General features: G+C 40.6%; 1 protein-coding gene across 3 annotated transcripts in view; it reads right to left on the bottom strand.

Moving 5' to 3' along the window:
• The window catches only part of FARP2 (FERM, ARH/RhoGEF and pleckstrin domain protein 2), an 82,094-nt gene that overhangs the window by 55,493 nt on the left and 9,100 nt on the right, over positions 1 to 17,501 (bottom strand). For all 3 annotated transcript variants that reach the window (XM_075760628.1, XM_075760625.1, XM_075760627.1), the window contains exons 3-4: positions 4,909 to 5,013; positions 3,428 to 3,470 (exon numbers count right to left, since the gene is read on the bottom strand). In XM_075760628.1, coding sequence (XP_075616743.1) covers positions 3,428 to 3,470; positions 4,909 to 5,013 — 148 coding nt within the window. The remainder of the gene's footprint in view (positions 1 to 3,427; positions 3,471 to 4,908; positions 5,014 to 17,501) is intronic.

The following is a 17,501-nucleotide window of genomic DNA, read 5'->3' as shown; positions in this document are numbered from 1 at the left end:
AACCCCATCAACTCCAAAGAACACTGATTTCTTCTGTCTGGAATATCCGATTCCCACACGCCAAACGTTCCTCCGCTCACTCATCCTCTCATTTGCTAATGAGGGAATAAGAAACTTTGCTTTCAGCCAAGTAGCTGGGAGAACTAACTCTCAGACTACCAGAGCTGTCAGAAGAGCAGCTCCCAGCCTCCAATCCCAGAATTACCAATGCTTTGGTGAACCAAAAAACCTAAAATCTTCATCCTAATTACAGTGTTATATCTAGAAACGAAAGGGGGCTGGAAATAATGCCCTCTAACAATACACAAAGCTCACATTTGGCAGAGACTAAAATCATACATTTTATAGTTCTTGAGACACACCAAGGAGGGGGGGGAAATCTTTACATGAAATTTCTGAAAATACTCCAAGCCCTTGGAAGGCCTTCACAAGGTTAAGAAGGTACTTGCACTTTGCTGACACCAATCAACAGGAAAGTATTGCTGTGGGAGCAATTTTGGCAGTGTTCTGAGCATCACATACATTAAATGACAATAGATATTAAAAAGTAAAAACATAATGCCACGTATTTGCTTCTGTAGCACAACTCCTCCTCTTTTTGTTTTTTTAATCTTGCCTTTCCTCTATGAATAACTCCCATTTTAATTAGGAAAAGAAACACTGGGCCAGTCTTAACCAAGATAAAGAATTTATTGTAAGAAGCCAAATCTGAGCAAGAACAAGAACAGGAAAAATTACCCAAGCGATATGGTGAACACAACACTATATAAAAGTGGCAAGACCTCAGAGAAGGTACCCAATTGCCAACCTGATACTGCGTGACTGTTAGGAAGTTGAAAATTTGGATTGAAACTCCTTGCCTTCTAGAGTGGTTCTGTAGTAAAACTGACTGCATTCATTTGAAATTAATCAAAAAAAATCTTTATCATACAACACAAAATTCTATATATCTGTTCTATAGATACTCTCTATATTCCATATTAGCAAAGACTAATATGAAGTAAATGTCAACAATCTAGATCTTTTGGTTTTAGAGAACATGTCAAAGACTCAGAACTGCATGCCTACAATTACACAGCAATCGCCATCAACAAACTAACGGCTTTGAGTCGTAGTAACTTAAAGCCTATGATAACATCTAACCTTACCCTGCTGCTGGACTAAAAGGTACAAGGTTAACTCCAAAATCATTAAATTCCAAACCAAACAACTCAACCCTGAAAAACCAACCAAAAAAAAAAAAAAAAGAACAACCTCAACAAAAACTTTTTAAAGTGAGAATATAGGAAAGGATCATCCATCCATGCCAACTTCAGGCATTTCTTCATAGCACGAGCAAACTCACCAAATCTCATTCTTACAGAATTTCGCCTTCCCTTGGGGAACGGCCAGTGGCCACAGGCAGAGCAGGGCCAGCAGAAGGAAGCACACTGCCTGTGTGCATCGCTGCCAGGCCAGCCCACCCGCATCTGCCACCCGCCACCCCCAGGGAGCCCAGGCACCGGGAAGGGCAGCCCCGGCTGAAGCCAGGATAGATGTGCCAAGGTGTGCCAGCCTTTCATAGCTGTATTGTAAGGTGTAAACGTCTCTCCATTATTGCAGCTTGCTTAGTCCCTTACTTCTGAAATATCCACGTTATCAAGCAGTTAAATTAATTCCTCTCTTAAGGCTTTGTATTCAGCAGTACTGTCAAAGGAGTTCTCAGGAAGATGCTCCTGTGCAATCATATGTCAGCTACCTGATTCAGTGAAAGAACAGCTTAAGTTACTACACGCACAATTAACATTTTAATTGTAAACATTTTCAAGGCTTTCTACAGTCATATCTCATTTCAATTCTAAAAATAGCAAAATGCTAGGAAGGCATTCAACTAGCATAAAAAAAAAAAGAGCTCTCACCTGAGCTATTGAAACTTTACAAATTTAAAAACTTGAACATGTGCCAGACAACCGACTGGTGTCTCCTACAGATGAAAAATTTTTTTTTTCTCTTAAAGAAATCTTTCATCGTCACTGGCAACATAATGTGGGTGGTAGACCACCAAGCTGCAGAGTAGCCATAAATTTTAGCGCATCCCTACGGATTTAAACCATCTTAGAACAATATATGCATCATCAGGGAACACATAGCCATCAGCCTACAGTCTAAGGCCAAGTTTCCCCAATTTATCTGGTACAGAAGAGGATACAGGAGGAGTAACCAAGTGGCATCGCAGACCTGTGGTTCACCAAATCTTTTGACTAAGACATAATTCCTTCCAGCCAGGAGCACTGCAAAAACAAAACAAGCCTAACTGCATGGGGTATATAAAACAATGGCACTCCAACAATTGTTTTATTTTTATTTTTTTTAAATAGACAGTGAAAGTATTATTATACCTTCCTAAGGAGGCCTTTTACAGCTGATTTGACTCTTCTCCTTAAAACACAACGTTGGAAAAAGTTAAAACCATGACCTTAAAGTTAAAAAAATTAGACAGAATTGGTGACTTATTTTTTTTCTGGCAATCAGTTTTAGGCAGAAGACCAACTAAAAACTACCTCCCAGCACTAATTTTCAACATTTTCCAATTAAGATTTTGAAAGGAGTAGGAATCCACCACACCCTCCTGATCTTGTTCTTCCACCAAGGCTTTGCGATCAGAAACAGAAAATAAGCAAACAGCTTAACCCCAGTCTAAGAGGAAAAAAAAAGTCCGATCTACTCTTTCAACATCAGAAGAACTTGCATGCTGTGTTCTTCAATTATTTTTAGCCTTTAGAATGCATCTCATAGTACTTTTTAGAGTAGCATAAAGCAAAGATAGCATCGCTATTGTAATATCCTCCTGGCCAAAGAACAGAAACAAATTTCACAGGTGAAGAGGATTCCGAAGCTGCGGCCACCCACCAGGTGGGAGATCCCTACCTCTGCTCGCTCAGTGAAGGTGCCCCTGAGCACACTGGAGAGAGTTTTTGAGAATGAGATGGGAATACCCCCATCCCTGCACATCAGCAAGCTCCATCTGCAGCTTTTTGCAGCCCTTCCGAAAGGTGTATCAGCTCTCAGAGAGGATCTCATGACTGCAGATGCTACCTCCTCCCATGCAATGGGTGCAATAACCCAGAATACTCCTTTTTCTTTCTACAACACAACTTACAAAAACTCACAAAGAGCAAATGTCACGTTTCACATAACACCAGCAGACCCAACCTATCTAGATATTTCTCACAGAGCAAGAATCATACCTTCAGTAAGTTTCCATTCCACCCACCACATATTACATACGAAAAGCATCAGGTTTGCATGCCCCAACAGGAACCACTATCACCTCTACCAAGTACCATTTTCAGGGAAGCATAACCAGTAAATCAAGTAGTAATTGTGAAAGCAACCCACATAAAGAAGATGCAAATTAAGGAAAACTTCCTTTTTTAAAAGTACTTACTCCGTACTTGTTTAATAACAGGTTTCATAGGTTCCAGCCAAATCTGAAATTAAAGGGGAAAAAAAATTACAAACTGATGTTCATGTTTGAATACAATATGAAAACTTCAAAGTAAATTCAAATAAAGTAATATTTTATAAGTATGCATTTCTTCCTCACTGCAGTAAGGCAGCAATTCCTTTGTTTAAAAAAAAAATTAAAAAAAATACTTATTTATTTGAATTGACATTTATCATGTATCAATAGAACAAACACTGATCCATGTTTAAAGCTCATCTGGACAGAATCAGCAGTTAAATCAGCAAAAGCACACCACCACTGCTGAGAAGACAGAAATCATGTGAAAACATGACTGTAGACAGGAGCCAGGCTACAGAACTACAGGAGGTCTGGAGAACACGACACAGTCCAACTTTTTTCCCTTCCATGCTTTGTCCATCTCTCTTACCTATCAACTTGAGGATTTTTACTCAGTAATAACTTCCCACAAACTTTTCTCCTTTGACAAGCACATGTTTCAAAGACTATTGTTGTTCTAGTAAAAAGAGTATCCATAAAACTAATGCAAAGTACTCCAGACGCTCAATGTTTTGGGGTGGGATTTTTGGGGTTTTGGGTTTTTTGGTTTTGTTTTTTTTTTTTTACTCCTCCAAACAAAGAATTGTAACAAGACAATTACGTTTGGTCCTTAATAGTTACTTCTGTGTCTGAGAGAGAGCTGAGGATTTTAAGAACCTTATTAGATGCAGAAACACTTTGGATGCTTTGCAGAAGAAACGGAAACTAAACAAGATTTCGCGTATTTCCTTGGCTCAAGAGCAGCATGTATTAGTGCTATGTTCTCAGCCATACTTTCTGTGTGAGTCCTAAAACTAGAAAAAGTAATAGGAAAAAAAAAATGAACACACAGTTTCGGGAACATTTTCTAGTTTAGAAGCCACACTGTCCTCTTTGCAAGGTACAGGGTAAGCAACAAGGAGGCTGAGAGTGTCAGCATTTATCTAGATCAATGATTTAAAAAGCTTGCAGGTCTGTAAGTCTGCTGAGGTAGGTTTATACTTATTCATAGAGGTTCATAATGACTCTTCTGGGAAATTAACTGAAGACTGAATTAACTGAAGATAAATATGAGCATTATCAAAATTACTCATTGTATTATGATTTTGTCAGTGCTCCACAGACTACACTTTAAGTTGATGCTCCCCCTTCAGAGGGAGGAAGGATTTTATTTATGCCCCTGAAAGCGGGAACAACAGTAACTAACTGCTTTATACATTTTTTGAGATTTAACAAGAAGTAGAACCTGATTCCTCCTCTCTGCTTTATTAGTTGTCATTGTTCTGGTTAGCAAAGCAGATGTACAATAATCAAAGAGATTATCCTACACGAGACTCCAGCAGATTTTGAAACTTTTGACACCCAGGCAACTGCATTCACCCAAACTGTTTATTATACCGAATTTGTCAGGGAACTATACATACCCAATATGACTGGATGTTCTGGAACTCAATCCCAAAGTAGTCCGATTCAATCAAATTCAGATGCTTGTAAACCTCTGTCAATAACATATGGCCATAATATTTTGACTAAGGAAGTAAAAAAAACAAAAAACAAAAAACAAAAAACAAAACCACACAGTGAGATTAAGTTAAGAAAGTTTACAACAAATCAGAAAAAAATTATAGCATCTTTAGAAACTGTGGAAAAATGTCTCAGAGATTCTTCACGTTATTTTTGTCACTGTAACACACAAACATGCAATATACAGGCATGGCTCCATACAAACAAGTTTCACAGAACCAGAGGAACTCAATCCGGAAGGGGCTGCTGGAGGTCATCTACATCCACACTCCTGCTCAGAGCAGGGTCAGCTCTGAGAGCAGACTAGATCAGCTGCAAACTATTTGCAGCTCCTTCAACAAACCAGCACCATTTGTTTGTGTAGCTGGACAGTGTGGCTCCCCCCCCAGCCGCAGCAGACCGAAGCAGGGGCTGCCAAAACCCCACTCAAACGTGCACTCTCTTGCTCATAGCAACACCAGGGACCACACAAGCCACGTGCAATTTGCACACTGGCAAGACTGGAAAACATGCGCAGATGTTCTAGGAGAGTCCAAGAGAGCTGGGGAAGGCTGGTGCAGGGCGGTTTGCACCCAACCAGAATTTAGCCCTGACCTAGGAAGCCCCGGCCAGCCCAGCAGGAAAGCAAGAGCTGCGCAAGCAGGATTTCCTGGGCCAGGCTGATCGCTGCCAGGGATCACACCGACTGAGCGGAGGCTGCTCACCGCAGCACATGCAAGGCCTTTGCTGATAGAACTAGAACTTGACTTCTACAAAGAAGCATCTTTGAAAAACTCTCATTTTTTCTTGCAATAGCACTCCAGAAAACCCAAGGTGATAGTATTTATTCTGTTAATTAAGAAATAAACAGGAAGGCTATAGTGGGAACCCGAACACCCTCCTCTTGCACCGCGCCTTCTGTGTAAGGTCACCTGCAAGGAATCCTTCCCTCAAGAAGCCACTCGCTAGCCCTTTTCACAGTCAAGTTAGGTGCAAAGCCACAAAACAAACATCGGCAGAAAGCAGCTACAGTGACACGGGAGAAAAAGGGAAACTTTCACAGCACACCCAAAACAACTACGCTGGGGTCTCTTATTAAGACATACGAGCCTGCTCTCAGCATCTACTATTGCATGACTGTAGCAGCCACCACAAGAAAAACAGCATTTATGAACCTGCACATCAGTCCATGAAAAGAACGGACTCCTCCGTACCTGTTCCAGCAACGCGCAAAAGCTAGCCAGACGGCTAGTGCAGGCTGCAGAAGGAGGTAGCGTGGCCACTGACATCCACGTTCTACCTTGGACTATGGAAGTGATCCTGCAACTGCAGTGACAGGGTCTGGCATCGCTCTGGTTGGCCAGGTTATCCGGCAGAACACACCTCGGGCATTCATGCCAACGAGGTCTTGTTTATTTGGAAAAGTCAGAGTGCCAGAAGACTCTATGACTTTCCCATCAAAGCAGGCACACAGTTCTGTAATTGACTCTTTAAACTCAGAATGGTGTATCTTTTAAAAGTATTAGGTATTATAGTAAATTAGTATTAGAATAATTTAATGAAATGCGCGAAAATATCTACCAGAAAAAATGGGCTGCTTTAGGCTAAAATAAAGAGGGTTTAAAAAAAAGCAAAAAAAGATGGTGAAAGTTGGGGAAATTGTTTCACATTACTGAGATGCATAAAAATTCAAAAGTAATCGCTTCTTACAAGAAAAAGAGATTAACTAGCCATCTGTTTTTAGAACAGTACAATTTAGCTCTGTATTTAAAAAAAAACAAACTTCAGTGAGAAGAAGTATGACAGCTCTGGAGTACTGCAAATCTGAAATAGCTTTGGGAATCGCACTGATGTGAGTGGAGCTGACTGAACCCAAAGCCACAACCAAGGAGGAACGTACAGAAACAGGGCAGAGAACGATACGAGATCGGCTTGTCCTTCTCATTTGTGCTTTCACAAGTCACAGTTACCGCTAAGGGCCACCATGGGTGTGAAGCACAGGTCAGACGAATTCACTCCCACAAACACTAATCATTCAAATGTTTCTTGGTGTCATGCTGGGTCAGGGCACTGATGCTGAAACCCCCAAATAAAGCTGCAAGTCAGGAGAAATGATCCAGTTCTGCGTCACTGCAGTGGATACAGAGATGCCTGGTTGGGAGGTGACACAGATAATGTGGTATGGAGCGCTCTCCTCTTTGTGGGCAAGTTTTGAGATGTCTAAACTGGTGTTTTCTTTGTAAGAACACAGTTTAATTTTTTTAGCCAAAATCTATGCTTGCAGAAGGCTCTGTGAGTAGAGGGGATTGTTTTTAAATGATGACAAAGAAATAAGGAATGATACAGGTAACAGTAAATCACATCTTCAGTAAGTAACATTCTTGCTCTTCTGTCTACAGGATGTTTCTCAGGCATGCTACAGACTGCTTGCCACAGGACAAGAGAAATGGAGACATGCATTTTAAAAATCAAATTTTTAACTTTCAAATGAAATATATTGCTTGCCTTGCACTTGTGAATGAATCTTAAAATGGTAACAGAAAAAAATCTCTTTAAATATAGTAGGACTTTTTTTAAGGTACAGAAATATTATCATCACATGCGTACTGTTTACAGGCACTACAGACTTGAGAAAGGAATACTTTTTAGCCAGTGATATTTGTGGGATGCAGCAATACCCTGACCGACCTCACGGAGTTCCATCTGCAGAAGATGGGATACCTTTTCACGGCTAGATCTATTAACCTCTAGAAGCCGCTGACCAGGAGATGTCCTGTGACCCCAAGCCTCTGACTTCTCATTTGTGAAATAAGCAGTAATTCTAGTTCCAACCCCCTTCTGTTAGAATTGATAAACTCGGATTAACGTGTGAAAGATGTCCAGTGACAGACAAGTTTTACAGTCACTGTGCTGATTAAAGAAACTGTGTCCTGTCCAAGCCGTTAAAATCATCCCAGATGGGGAGATGGCGCCTCTCTCCCTCCACTGCGAGTTTCTCCAGAGAAACTGGAGAGGAAGAAATTAAGATGGTCAGAGCACTTTGCCACCAAATAAATTATAAAGGTGCCAAATATTAAAAGTGTAAAATTATTTTGACTGGACTACCAACTGTAATTTTAGGTGTAATTTGCAATAACAAGTTGAGAAAAACCTCATTCTAAGCTGAGTACCATTCCACAGTACTTCCTTCAAAATATAAAGCAACAATAACAATGCCACATTTTAAAAGAACACTATTAATTTTATTTTTAAATAAAAATAGGTTACAAAAGCTTGAGACAGAAAATCTTTTATTACTATGTCTCAAATGCTGTGGGAAAATTCTTCTTAGAGCTATTGAGTTCCTCAAATTGTTACATTTATAACCATCCTTTCCAAAATGCTGCTTTAACATTTTGAAGTTGACAAAAATGAAAGTTATATAGTGGGTAGCTCCATGTCATTGTTTAATCTGCATAAAAGATTTTGCTTTGTCCTGCTTTTAAGCAATTACTTAATTACTGTAATTTTGACGTCAGGGCAAGAAGCTGCATGAATGCATTTCAGAAAGGTCCCGTTTTCAATACAAATTCACAACACGGCATACTTTCCATTCCTAACTTCTCAATTACTCTTTATATGCTGCCAAGACGACGACTACTGATATTACAGAATTACTGAATTATTCCACATAAAGAAGAAAGAGGGAAAAAAACCCCACAGGGTAAAAAAAAAAAAAATAAAAAAAATAGATCAGCAGCTAATAAAAGCTTTCCCCAGCATCCCAGCTCTAACCGTGCTACAGACTTTTGTAACAAGTCACCGTTAGAAGGCTGCTCAGTACAATAGATCTATTTTTTTTTCCATATCGATTTGTATATTCAGATCAAGCCTGAAAGGACGGCTCAGAGCTGTGCGAGCAGGGTATCCTGCCAGGCGGTGATGCTACGGAAGGCACTGCGCTGGCAAAACGCCGGGGTGGCAATCCCCTGCCCGCACGCCGGAGGGGTTGGTAGTGCCTTCGGACCAGGCTCAGGGCTAAGGCAGTGCTACGCAGAAGAGAAATAAACAGCAACAGTTTTAAGCCAAAGTTTCTTGACTGAAGGAGGTATCTCTATTTTTTACTCAGTCAGAAAAGTAAACATATTCAGTGTTAGCAATTTTCAGGATGGATGAGTAAAATGCAAATTAAAAATTAAAAAATTAGAACAACAGTTATTGTTCTTTTATCATCCCATCTGTTGTTTCCTGTTTTCTCATGTAGCATCTATCACTACCTACATGGCAAATCCTCCCTTTGCCATAACGTTGTAGCTTAGGAAGACAAAAAAACAAACTAGAAACGCATAGCCTATGATTTTCAGTAGACCATACTTCAGTATTATCGCAACCAATTCTTCCCCAGTAACTCCCAAACATGTCTTCCAGAACATCTGAACTTTCTGCTTCCACATATTTTAACTAAAAACCAAACCAAACAAAAAAACCCCAGTATTTTCATAATGAGTAGTATTCTCATATTCCAAAACAGACAAATTACCCTTGCTCAAACTTTCCAAAAACAAAATCCACTTTTGGGAGCACTTAGGCTGGGGGGGGGGAGAAGAAAAAAAAAATCATTCCAAAAGCCAAGAGTTTGGAAAAAACTGAGTTATAAAGCAGAGGTATAGAATGGAAACTTGCGCAGCCAGAGCCGTTGGAGCCACCGGCCCTCCACTTCAAACACCAGCTGCCCTTGGATTTTGTGTTACAGAAATCTGCGACTGTTGGGAGAGCAAATCCTCCAGTAAACAGTGTATCTGCATGAGGAAGAAGTTTATATTTGACATCATCCCTGACAAGTGGCCAACACAGAACGATCCACGGGCAGCCAAGGAGAAGTGCAGGCATGAAAAGTAAACCGAACGGATTTAAATAAAGATCCCTTCACTGTTCACAGATTTTTTGATGTTTTTTTTCTTTTGGTGCACGTTAGCGGTCTTACTAATGAAAAAGTGATTTCTCATCTTTTGACAAATTGAAACAAAAAAATGGCAATCAGCAACTAAACAGAGTAGTTACATCAGACTTGTTATATCCTTTCTTAACCACAAATACACAAGCATTTCAGTGAGTTTATAGCTCTGTTTATCTACAGCCCTTTTGTAATCTGTTAGATCTCTGTCCAAATGCAGCGTGATACATAAAAAATGCCTTCAAAAGTGCCTATTAATAACTATCATTAATGCCACATTATAAACAAAAACTGCATTTATGAATACAGGGTGCATGTTTAAACCACATTTATTACAAAGAAGGAAATAATATAAGGAATACCATTTGTTAACTTTTTGTTTTCACGGCTAAACCAAGACAACTTCGCAGCTCCATATCTAATTTTTAATCCATAGACTGGAAAAGTAAAAAATATTTAGTTTCTTCAATTTTAGTTGGAACAAGTAACTCAAATGAAACGGGTCCCTGCTTCCCCACAAAAATGGGTACCTTGGTAACAACAGACGCCTCAAACTCTGGTTTCACATGCTCAGCCAAATACTGTTTAAATATTATTTCATTTTCATTATCTGAACATCTAGCAATAACTTTCAGCTTCAATTATTTCAATTTTTCTTTTAATACTTTGTGAAGAAAATGGTATTTTAAATATACGTATTTGTTTTATTCACTCTTATATACCAACAGGTTACTTTACTACCACCAGCCAGGGTTTGCAATGCCTTTATAACGACCCACAGAGCATCGGATGCACAGCCTGGGATGGCAGGGATTTGACTCTCTCCTACGGGGTCCTCCCCGCTGCTTCCCACCACCTCAGTCTCTACCCGTTGCTCACTGAAGATGACAATCCTGACTTCTTCCAGAATTAGCTCCAACCTACAGGAGTCCACCCAGCATGCAGATAAGGTTTGTGAAACTTCTTCCAATTTTCTACCCTAGTCACTGATATGATTTTTTTTTTTTTAAAACTTTTTTTCCCCACCCGAGGGAGCACAGTCCAGCTGCCAGCACCTCCCGGCTCACCCCGAGGAAGCCGAACCCATCGCCAGAGCTCATCTCCCAGGCCCACAGCCCGCACCGTCACCACACCGGCAGGGCAGCCCCCGGACGCCAGGAAGCACCGCTGGAGCAACACGAACACCCGCATCCGCCCCAAGCCGCAGCCTCGCGGCACTTCTTATTTCATGGTTGCAGACTGAACTCTGGGAACACATCGCCAGCCTGAAAATGACTTCATAACTTCTTCACAAATCAGATAGCATAAATTTTCATCTTGAAAATGTACTACTGTTTTTAAATATTGTGTGTCACAGGATTTCTATATGGCATTGAAATCCAATTTACTCAAACATGGAAGCTGCAAAACCAAATACAAATTTCTGACATATTTTAATTTACATTATTACACTGCATCTTGGGCATAATTTTTTGTTTTAAAAAAAAATTCTAAGACTTCTCCCCAAGACTTTTTGTCCTAAGATTTCAGTGGTTCAGTTTGTTGGTTTTTTGCGTTTTTTTGGTTTGGTTTGTTTTTTGTGGGTTTTTTTTTTTTTTTTAAAAACAGAATCCACAGCCAGACAAATTATTCTAAAAATGTAAGCCTCTGGCTCATTTAATTAAGGTTAGCTTTAAACCTGTGATCATTTAGAGGTTCAAGCAGTGCTGAAGCACTTCACTGCCAAATGAACCAGCTCTACCCAACAAACATGCTTTTCCAGAGTGGCTAGACTTGCTGGATGCCTGAAAGTAGGAAAACAATAATTTGTTGACATGGGAAAAGATCCCCAAGAGGGAGGGAATTATGTGAATAAGATTGGGAAATGTATACTTAATAGCATGTAGAGATAAAAAATGGTCCCAAGTTCCAAAAGTGCTCTCATGCTGAAATGGAGCACTTGAAATAAAACACAGCGTGCTCAGAGAAAAACCAACCGGCACCACAGTTAAGAATTCAGCCAACACATGGTCCCCAAGCACTATATACAAACAGCACATGGAAGAGCCACATAAAAACTTTTGGGCATCAAGCAGAAATTCTCAGTCGCTTTCATTACCTGGAGAGAAAAATATAACCATGCACCCCCTGATACCTCTGCTTCATACACTGCTCTAGAGTACCTGGGGAGGAGGTAAGTCACCCAAATTAAAACCCTGGACCACATCGCTGGAAAAAGTTTCACAGGACACCGCTGCTTGAGAGCTTGGCACCTGAGTTGATGCTTGCTAATAATTAAACATTCAGATGACAGCAGCAACTGTATCATGGAAAGCACCTGCTTTGGGGTGGCTGATCCCACACAGAGGCAAAGATCGTGGTAGTTGAAATGCCAGAAAAATTCTGCTAATGGTGATGCTGGGACCGTTTTTATAACCCATACTACTTCAAATAATCTGCAAAGGGTGACACTGCCCTTTGCAACGCCACACCGACAGCCTTCCTCAAACATGGAGCGTGCACTTGGAAGGGCTCAGCCTCATCAGCATGCTACGTTAAATAGCTGCGCTATTGCAAGCCTTTAAACAACTTCATGGCTGAAATAACCAAGGACAGATACAAGTACCTAGTTAGAACAATGGCCTGCCTTCAAAATGGAGAGTGTGCCGTTGTTAGCCATTCTCAAAAAAACCCTTTTTTCCACTTCAAGAAATTAAGGTTCGTAACAGAATGTCTAAGCACCTCCTTCGTTCGTGCAAGCTGTAAAACAGTAGAACAAAGCTAAGAAACTAGAAGTTAGGAGACTAGTGGTCTTAATCTTCCCCCCCTCCAAACTTTGCTACAAGACTCTATGCGCTTGTGCAAACCACTGCACCCTTCCTACACCCACTCCCTCCACCGTGTCCGGCCACTTCATCCATTTCAACTGTACGTACTCTAGGAACTTGCACAGCGTCATTTCATAAGTGTGTCTATGTATATAAATAAAACTATGGTTTTAAGTCATTTTAAACACAGATATTACTTTGTTTCCTTTTGTTCATAAAAAAGACTACTAAAATTGCTAGGTTTTTCTCCATTAATTATGCTTTTGCCTCAAAGCCACTATACATGCTAACGTCAACCAGATTTGATCTGGGCTTTCCCTCCGAGGTGTTACAGTACTCCAGGCTAGCACACCACTTGAGGAAGTCTGCCTGAAGGAAATAGTCTAAAACATTACGGAAATAAGGTGATTGTGAAAGATTCTTTACACAAATCAGCTATTTTTTTTCAGGAAAGGCCAAAACTATCTTTTGTCTCCTGTAAAACTGAAATTGTACCAGCTGTCCTAACATCATTCCCCACTGTACTTTGAGCAGAGCTTTGATACGATGGCGATGGGTTAATAAATACCTACAGGCCAGATTAGATAAAGCCAAAGCTTTGTTAACTTCCCCCTTTCCAGCAGGAGTCTTTACACCTCTGGCTTTGAGCTAGCTGCCTGAGAAGTGGGCTGAGGGGCACAGTGATGCTTGTCTTTCATGGTAAGAGTTGAAGTACACGTCGGACAGCTCTAACACGGTCTCTACAAAGCCCTCTCTCTCCCTTTTTTAAGCTAATATGAGTATTTTACCACTCCCGTTTTGTGCTCAGGCTCCACAAATGCTGAGCCCAAGCCTTCTGCCAGGGGCGGCCGGAGAAGAGCAGCAGCTCAGGTAGCAGAGATGTCAAACACGTCAGCCCGGATCTCACTGCCTGGAAAGCAGGCCTGCAGCTGAGCTCCCAGCCTTTCTCTTGCCTGAGCAGCGAGGAGGCGTTAATAGTAAAAACACTTCATTTCCCATTCCTCTGCTGTGCGGCTGGGAAGAAACAACTTAAGTGATGTTTTCAAACCTCCTCTCACCATCACGAGAGCGCTCCAAAATACATGCCTGTGTGCAAAACCCAAGCACAGTGATACAAACCTGTCAAAAAGGCATCACAAGTTCTACTACATGGGAAAAGAGATTACTAAAGAGCAATATACTCCGATTTAGCGAGCCAATTTGTTTCCCCTCTGCGTTTCGTACCTGTGGGTTGCAGCCGTGCAGCTCGGGTCAGGGCAGCAATGCATGCAGCAGCTGTTCAAAGACTTCCAGGAGTGTGTCCGAACTCACGATATAGACTACTTAGTAGCTAAATACTATTTTTTTTCCCTTTTAAACTTATTTTTATTCATGAAAGACTGCTCTGTCAGACAGATGGGGCCTCCCCCCTCCATATCCAACATACCAGTCTTAAAAAGTAAATCATCACTGCAGCACAGTTTTTTAAATATTCAATTTACATGGTCTCTCTCTTACACAAGCAGGCGACGTTGCCCTTGCCAGAAATGTGTTTTGTTGCAAGGAGAACCAGATGACACACAGGTATGCTTTTGCAACCCTCTTTACTGAAATGCACTTTCACAAGGCTTTGCTTCTGTAAACACAGCCGGGTACCAGGAGACACCATCCTTACTCAACAAGTCCCTTTTTTCAGTAGGCACTAACCTAAAATTTCTTTAACTGCCTCTTAGCACACTGCATTTCTGTAGCTGTCTTTAGCTGACTGTGGGTTGTTTCTTGGGTTGGGTGGTTTGGGTTTTTTTCCTTTCATGCTCTATATATTCTACAGAATTATCCATCTGTGGAACCAGCTTTGAATGTCACCCACACCCAGAGGGGGCTTCCAGAGAACTACTTACTTTTTTTTTTTTAATATAGCATTTCTTACTGTTATTTTGATAGAATGGCATAACACTGATTTCAGCTGATTTTCACAATCCTTTGTCATTAGATTATGAAAAAAGAAATGAACACTTGCATTCTGCAGAAGTGTTTAAGAAACTAACAGTATTTCCCTTCTTTATTAGTGATGACAATACATTATTAAATTAGTAAGGAAGTTAACAGGTAACAGTTTCTTCTTTACAAGGCTGTTACTTCGGAAGGCGCCCTAAAGGAACTAAGTACAAGAATTGTACCACTGCACGTATGCCAAGACCATTAAGTTATGCATTGGTTTACTTTATCAGATCTCATCCAGAAAGCAATTACAGGCAGGAAGTTCTCAGTATGTTCACGATAAATTAAAGAGACCTTAAAAAGAGTTCAGCTTTACACCAACTCAGGGTTAAGCTAAGTAAATGTGGCTCTCATACGGGTTCAGAAGAGTGAATTGAGGAACAGTACAAGAGAAGTTTTTCATCTCTGGTGAAAGCATACTCGCTGTAGTACATCACAGGCACACAGTTATGAACTCAATCTATTACATTCATATTTCATACAGGAACATTCCAATTGTTTCTCCTTTACTGCAGTATAACTCAATTTTCACATAATGGAACACCTAATGTCCAGAGAGATGTAAAGTAGTAAATTGCTTTTATAATACAATTTAAGTTCAAATCTTCCCTTGAAAAAACAAAAAAACAAACAACAAAAGCCCCACACATACACCTCAAATGCCTATCAATAAAGTGGCTGCAGTTTTACCTTTCCCCACCCAATACCACATTCTTACATAGCATCAAAAAAGGCAAGCCCCCAAACAAAATAACAGGTTTAAAAAACTATATAGTAGAATCAAACAGTACACAAATTGCAAAGCTTCAATTACTTTCTTTTTAAACCCTATAATAACTTCAAATTTTAAATAGTGAATTACTAACTTTCTCTTCTGAGGTCAGGCAAAAATAAGTCCTAAGGCAGCTTATTTGCCATATTTAGGAGAGTCAAACCGGAGCAATGACAAACATCTGGCTATGATTCTTTCTGGAATTTTGACTATTTCTTCCCGGCCAGGGAAGAAAAACACTGAGCTGACTAACACAGCATCTTGATTCCTTCAGCACAGTACTTAATAGGATTCAGAAGCAGCCTGTCCTCCCACTTCCCACATATTTAAGCTGTTAATACTTTTACAGCACAGAGGGAAAAAAGCCTTTATGAAAGGAAGGTCTGAGCAAGCGAAGGAAGAGCAAGGGAGAGGCAGGAGGGCAGCTCGTGCCAGAGCCTGGCTCTGCCGGAGAGCCGACAGCAGGCTGTCCTGTCCTGCCGGAGAGTGCCAAAACACCGGCTCAGGGTTTGCCACAGCCTGCAGTAAGGACAGCCTCTCTGAAAAATCATTTCAGAGTATATGTTTTTAAGTGCCCACAGCACGCTCTCCATTTTTAACAGATGCATATTCTTAAAACTCCTCAATAACAGCATTTTAAGCCGTGTAATTTCTGCTTCAGCCCCAACAGAGTTCTCAGGGGTACTAACGCTACCATAAGAAGTTACTGAGAAGCAGCATTTTTCAGCGTGCTCGGGCTGAAAACACTCTCTCCAAACCACAGGAAGCCACGAGGCACATATGAGCTGTCAGATTGCTTCCTCCACCACCTCAAAAACCTCCCGTAGTCCCAGCCCAGCTCCTGATTTCAGGGGCCCCGACTGCAGCGAGTCAAGATCGTGGGCTCCAACAGCTGGTCGGAAACAAGGAGCATCTGAAGAGGTGCCATCTTCACAACACCTTTTCAATTACGGATGCCTGCAAAGTGCACTGAAACCAGAGTAACTAAACATAGTTATTCCAGTCTATCCTAAACATACGAATGGAAAGTAATTTTGCACTTTGTACATTTAAATAAACCAAGGAAGAGTTATATAGGTGGCCAGCAAAGACAGTATCACTATTAGACAGAGTAATCATCAAGTAGCTGTTTTCAGCTTAGTATAGAATAAGCCACTTAAATTTTGTGGTGATAAAATGGTAAGTTTCACAGGGTACATCAGTAAACTCCAAAATGGACACGAACAGTGAGAAGACAGTAACTAATAAGAAAATACAGGGGGGAAAAGTGTAATTTTATTTGACTAGCTTGTTCTCATGAACAGCAGTGGAGCCGAGCATTTCCCTCCCAGGCAGCCCATCGGTGTCAGAAGGAGAAGGACACATTGCACAGCGCCGCAGGGATGCAGAACACACTTGCTCTTTCACTCGGTAAGAAAATGAGAAAAGATATAACCATCTTCAAGAAACTGAATCACACACAAGGAAACAACAGGTCTGGTAGAAATACAGAAAATAGGAAAAATTCTGACAAAATGAAAAAGCGTTTTCCTAAGGCCCAGCTTCACACTCTGAGACACCAGAACGCTGGCACTCGCCTGACCCACAGAGAACAACTTCAGAGCATGGCGAGACTGCAGGACAAAACCAAAATCCCAGCACAAGTTTGTTGAAATCTGAGGCAAATTCAAATCAACATAAACCTAACTTAGACTATTAACATGTTTTATTGAGAAGCAAGTTACTTCATTATATTTAAAAAAGAAAGAACAGACTTGTGCGCTCAAAGCAACCCGACAAAGAACAGCATGAAAGAAAAAATTCTAGTTTAAGTTTTCCCATTGAGTACACCAGGCAGGCAGACCCACCTGGTTTTGCCAAGCACCAAGAACTGTGCTATTATTTTATGATGGCTACTGCAGTTCTACAGAATTCATTTTCCAGCAGGTGAAAATAGAAAAAAATTCAACTATAATATAATGCATATGCATTTTTCACTCCCAAATTTTATTTTACATTCAAGCAGAAGGAGACAAGGAAGTA

This window comes from Balearica regulorum, chromosome 9 (assembly GCF_011004875.1).
Source record: "Balearica regulorum gibbericeps isolate bBalReg1 chromosome 9, bBalReg1.pri, whole genome shotgun sequence".
In the NCBI taxonomy this organism is placed as follows: domain Eukaryota; kingdom Metazoa; phylum Chordata; class Aves; order Gruiformes; family Gruidae; genus Balearica; species Balearica regulorum.
This window is presented reverse-complemented; position numbering and strand designations above follow the sequence as displayed.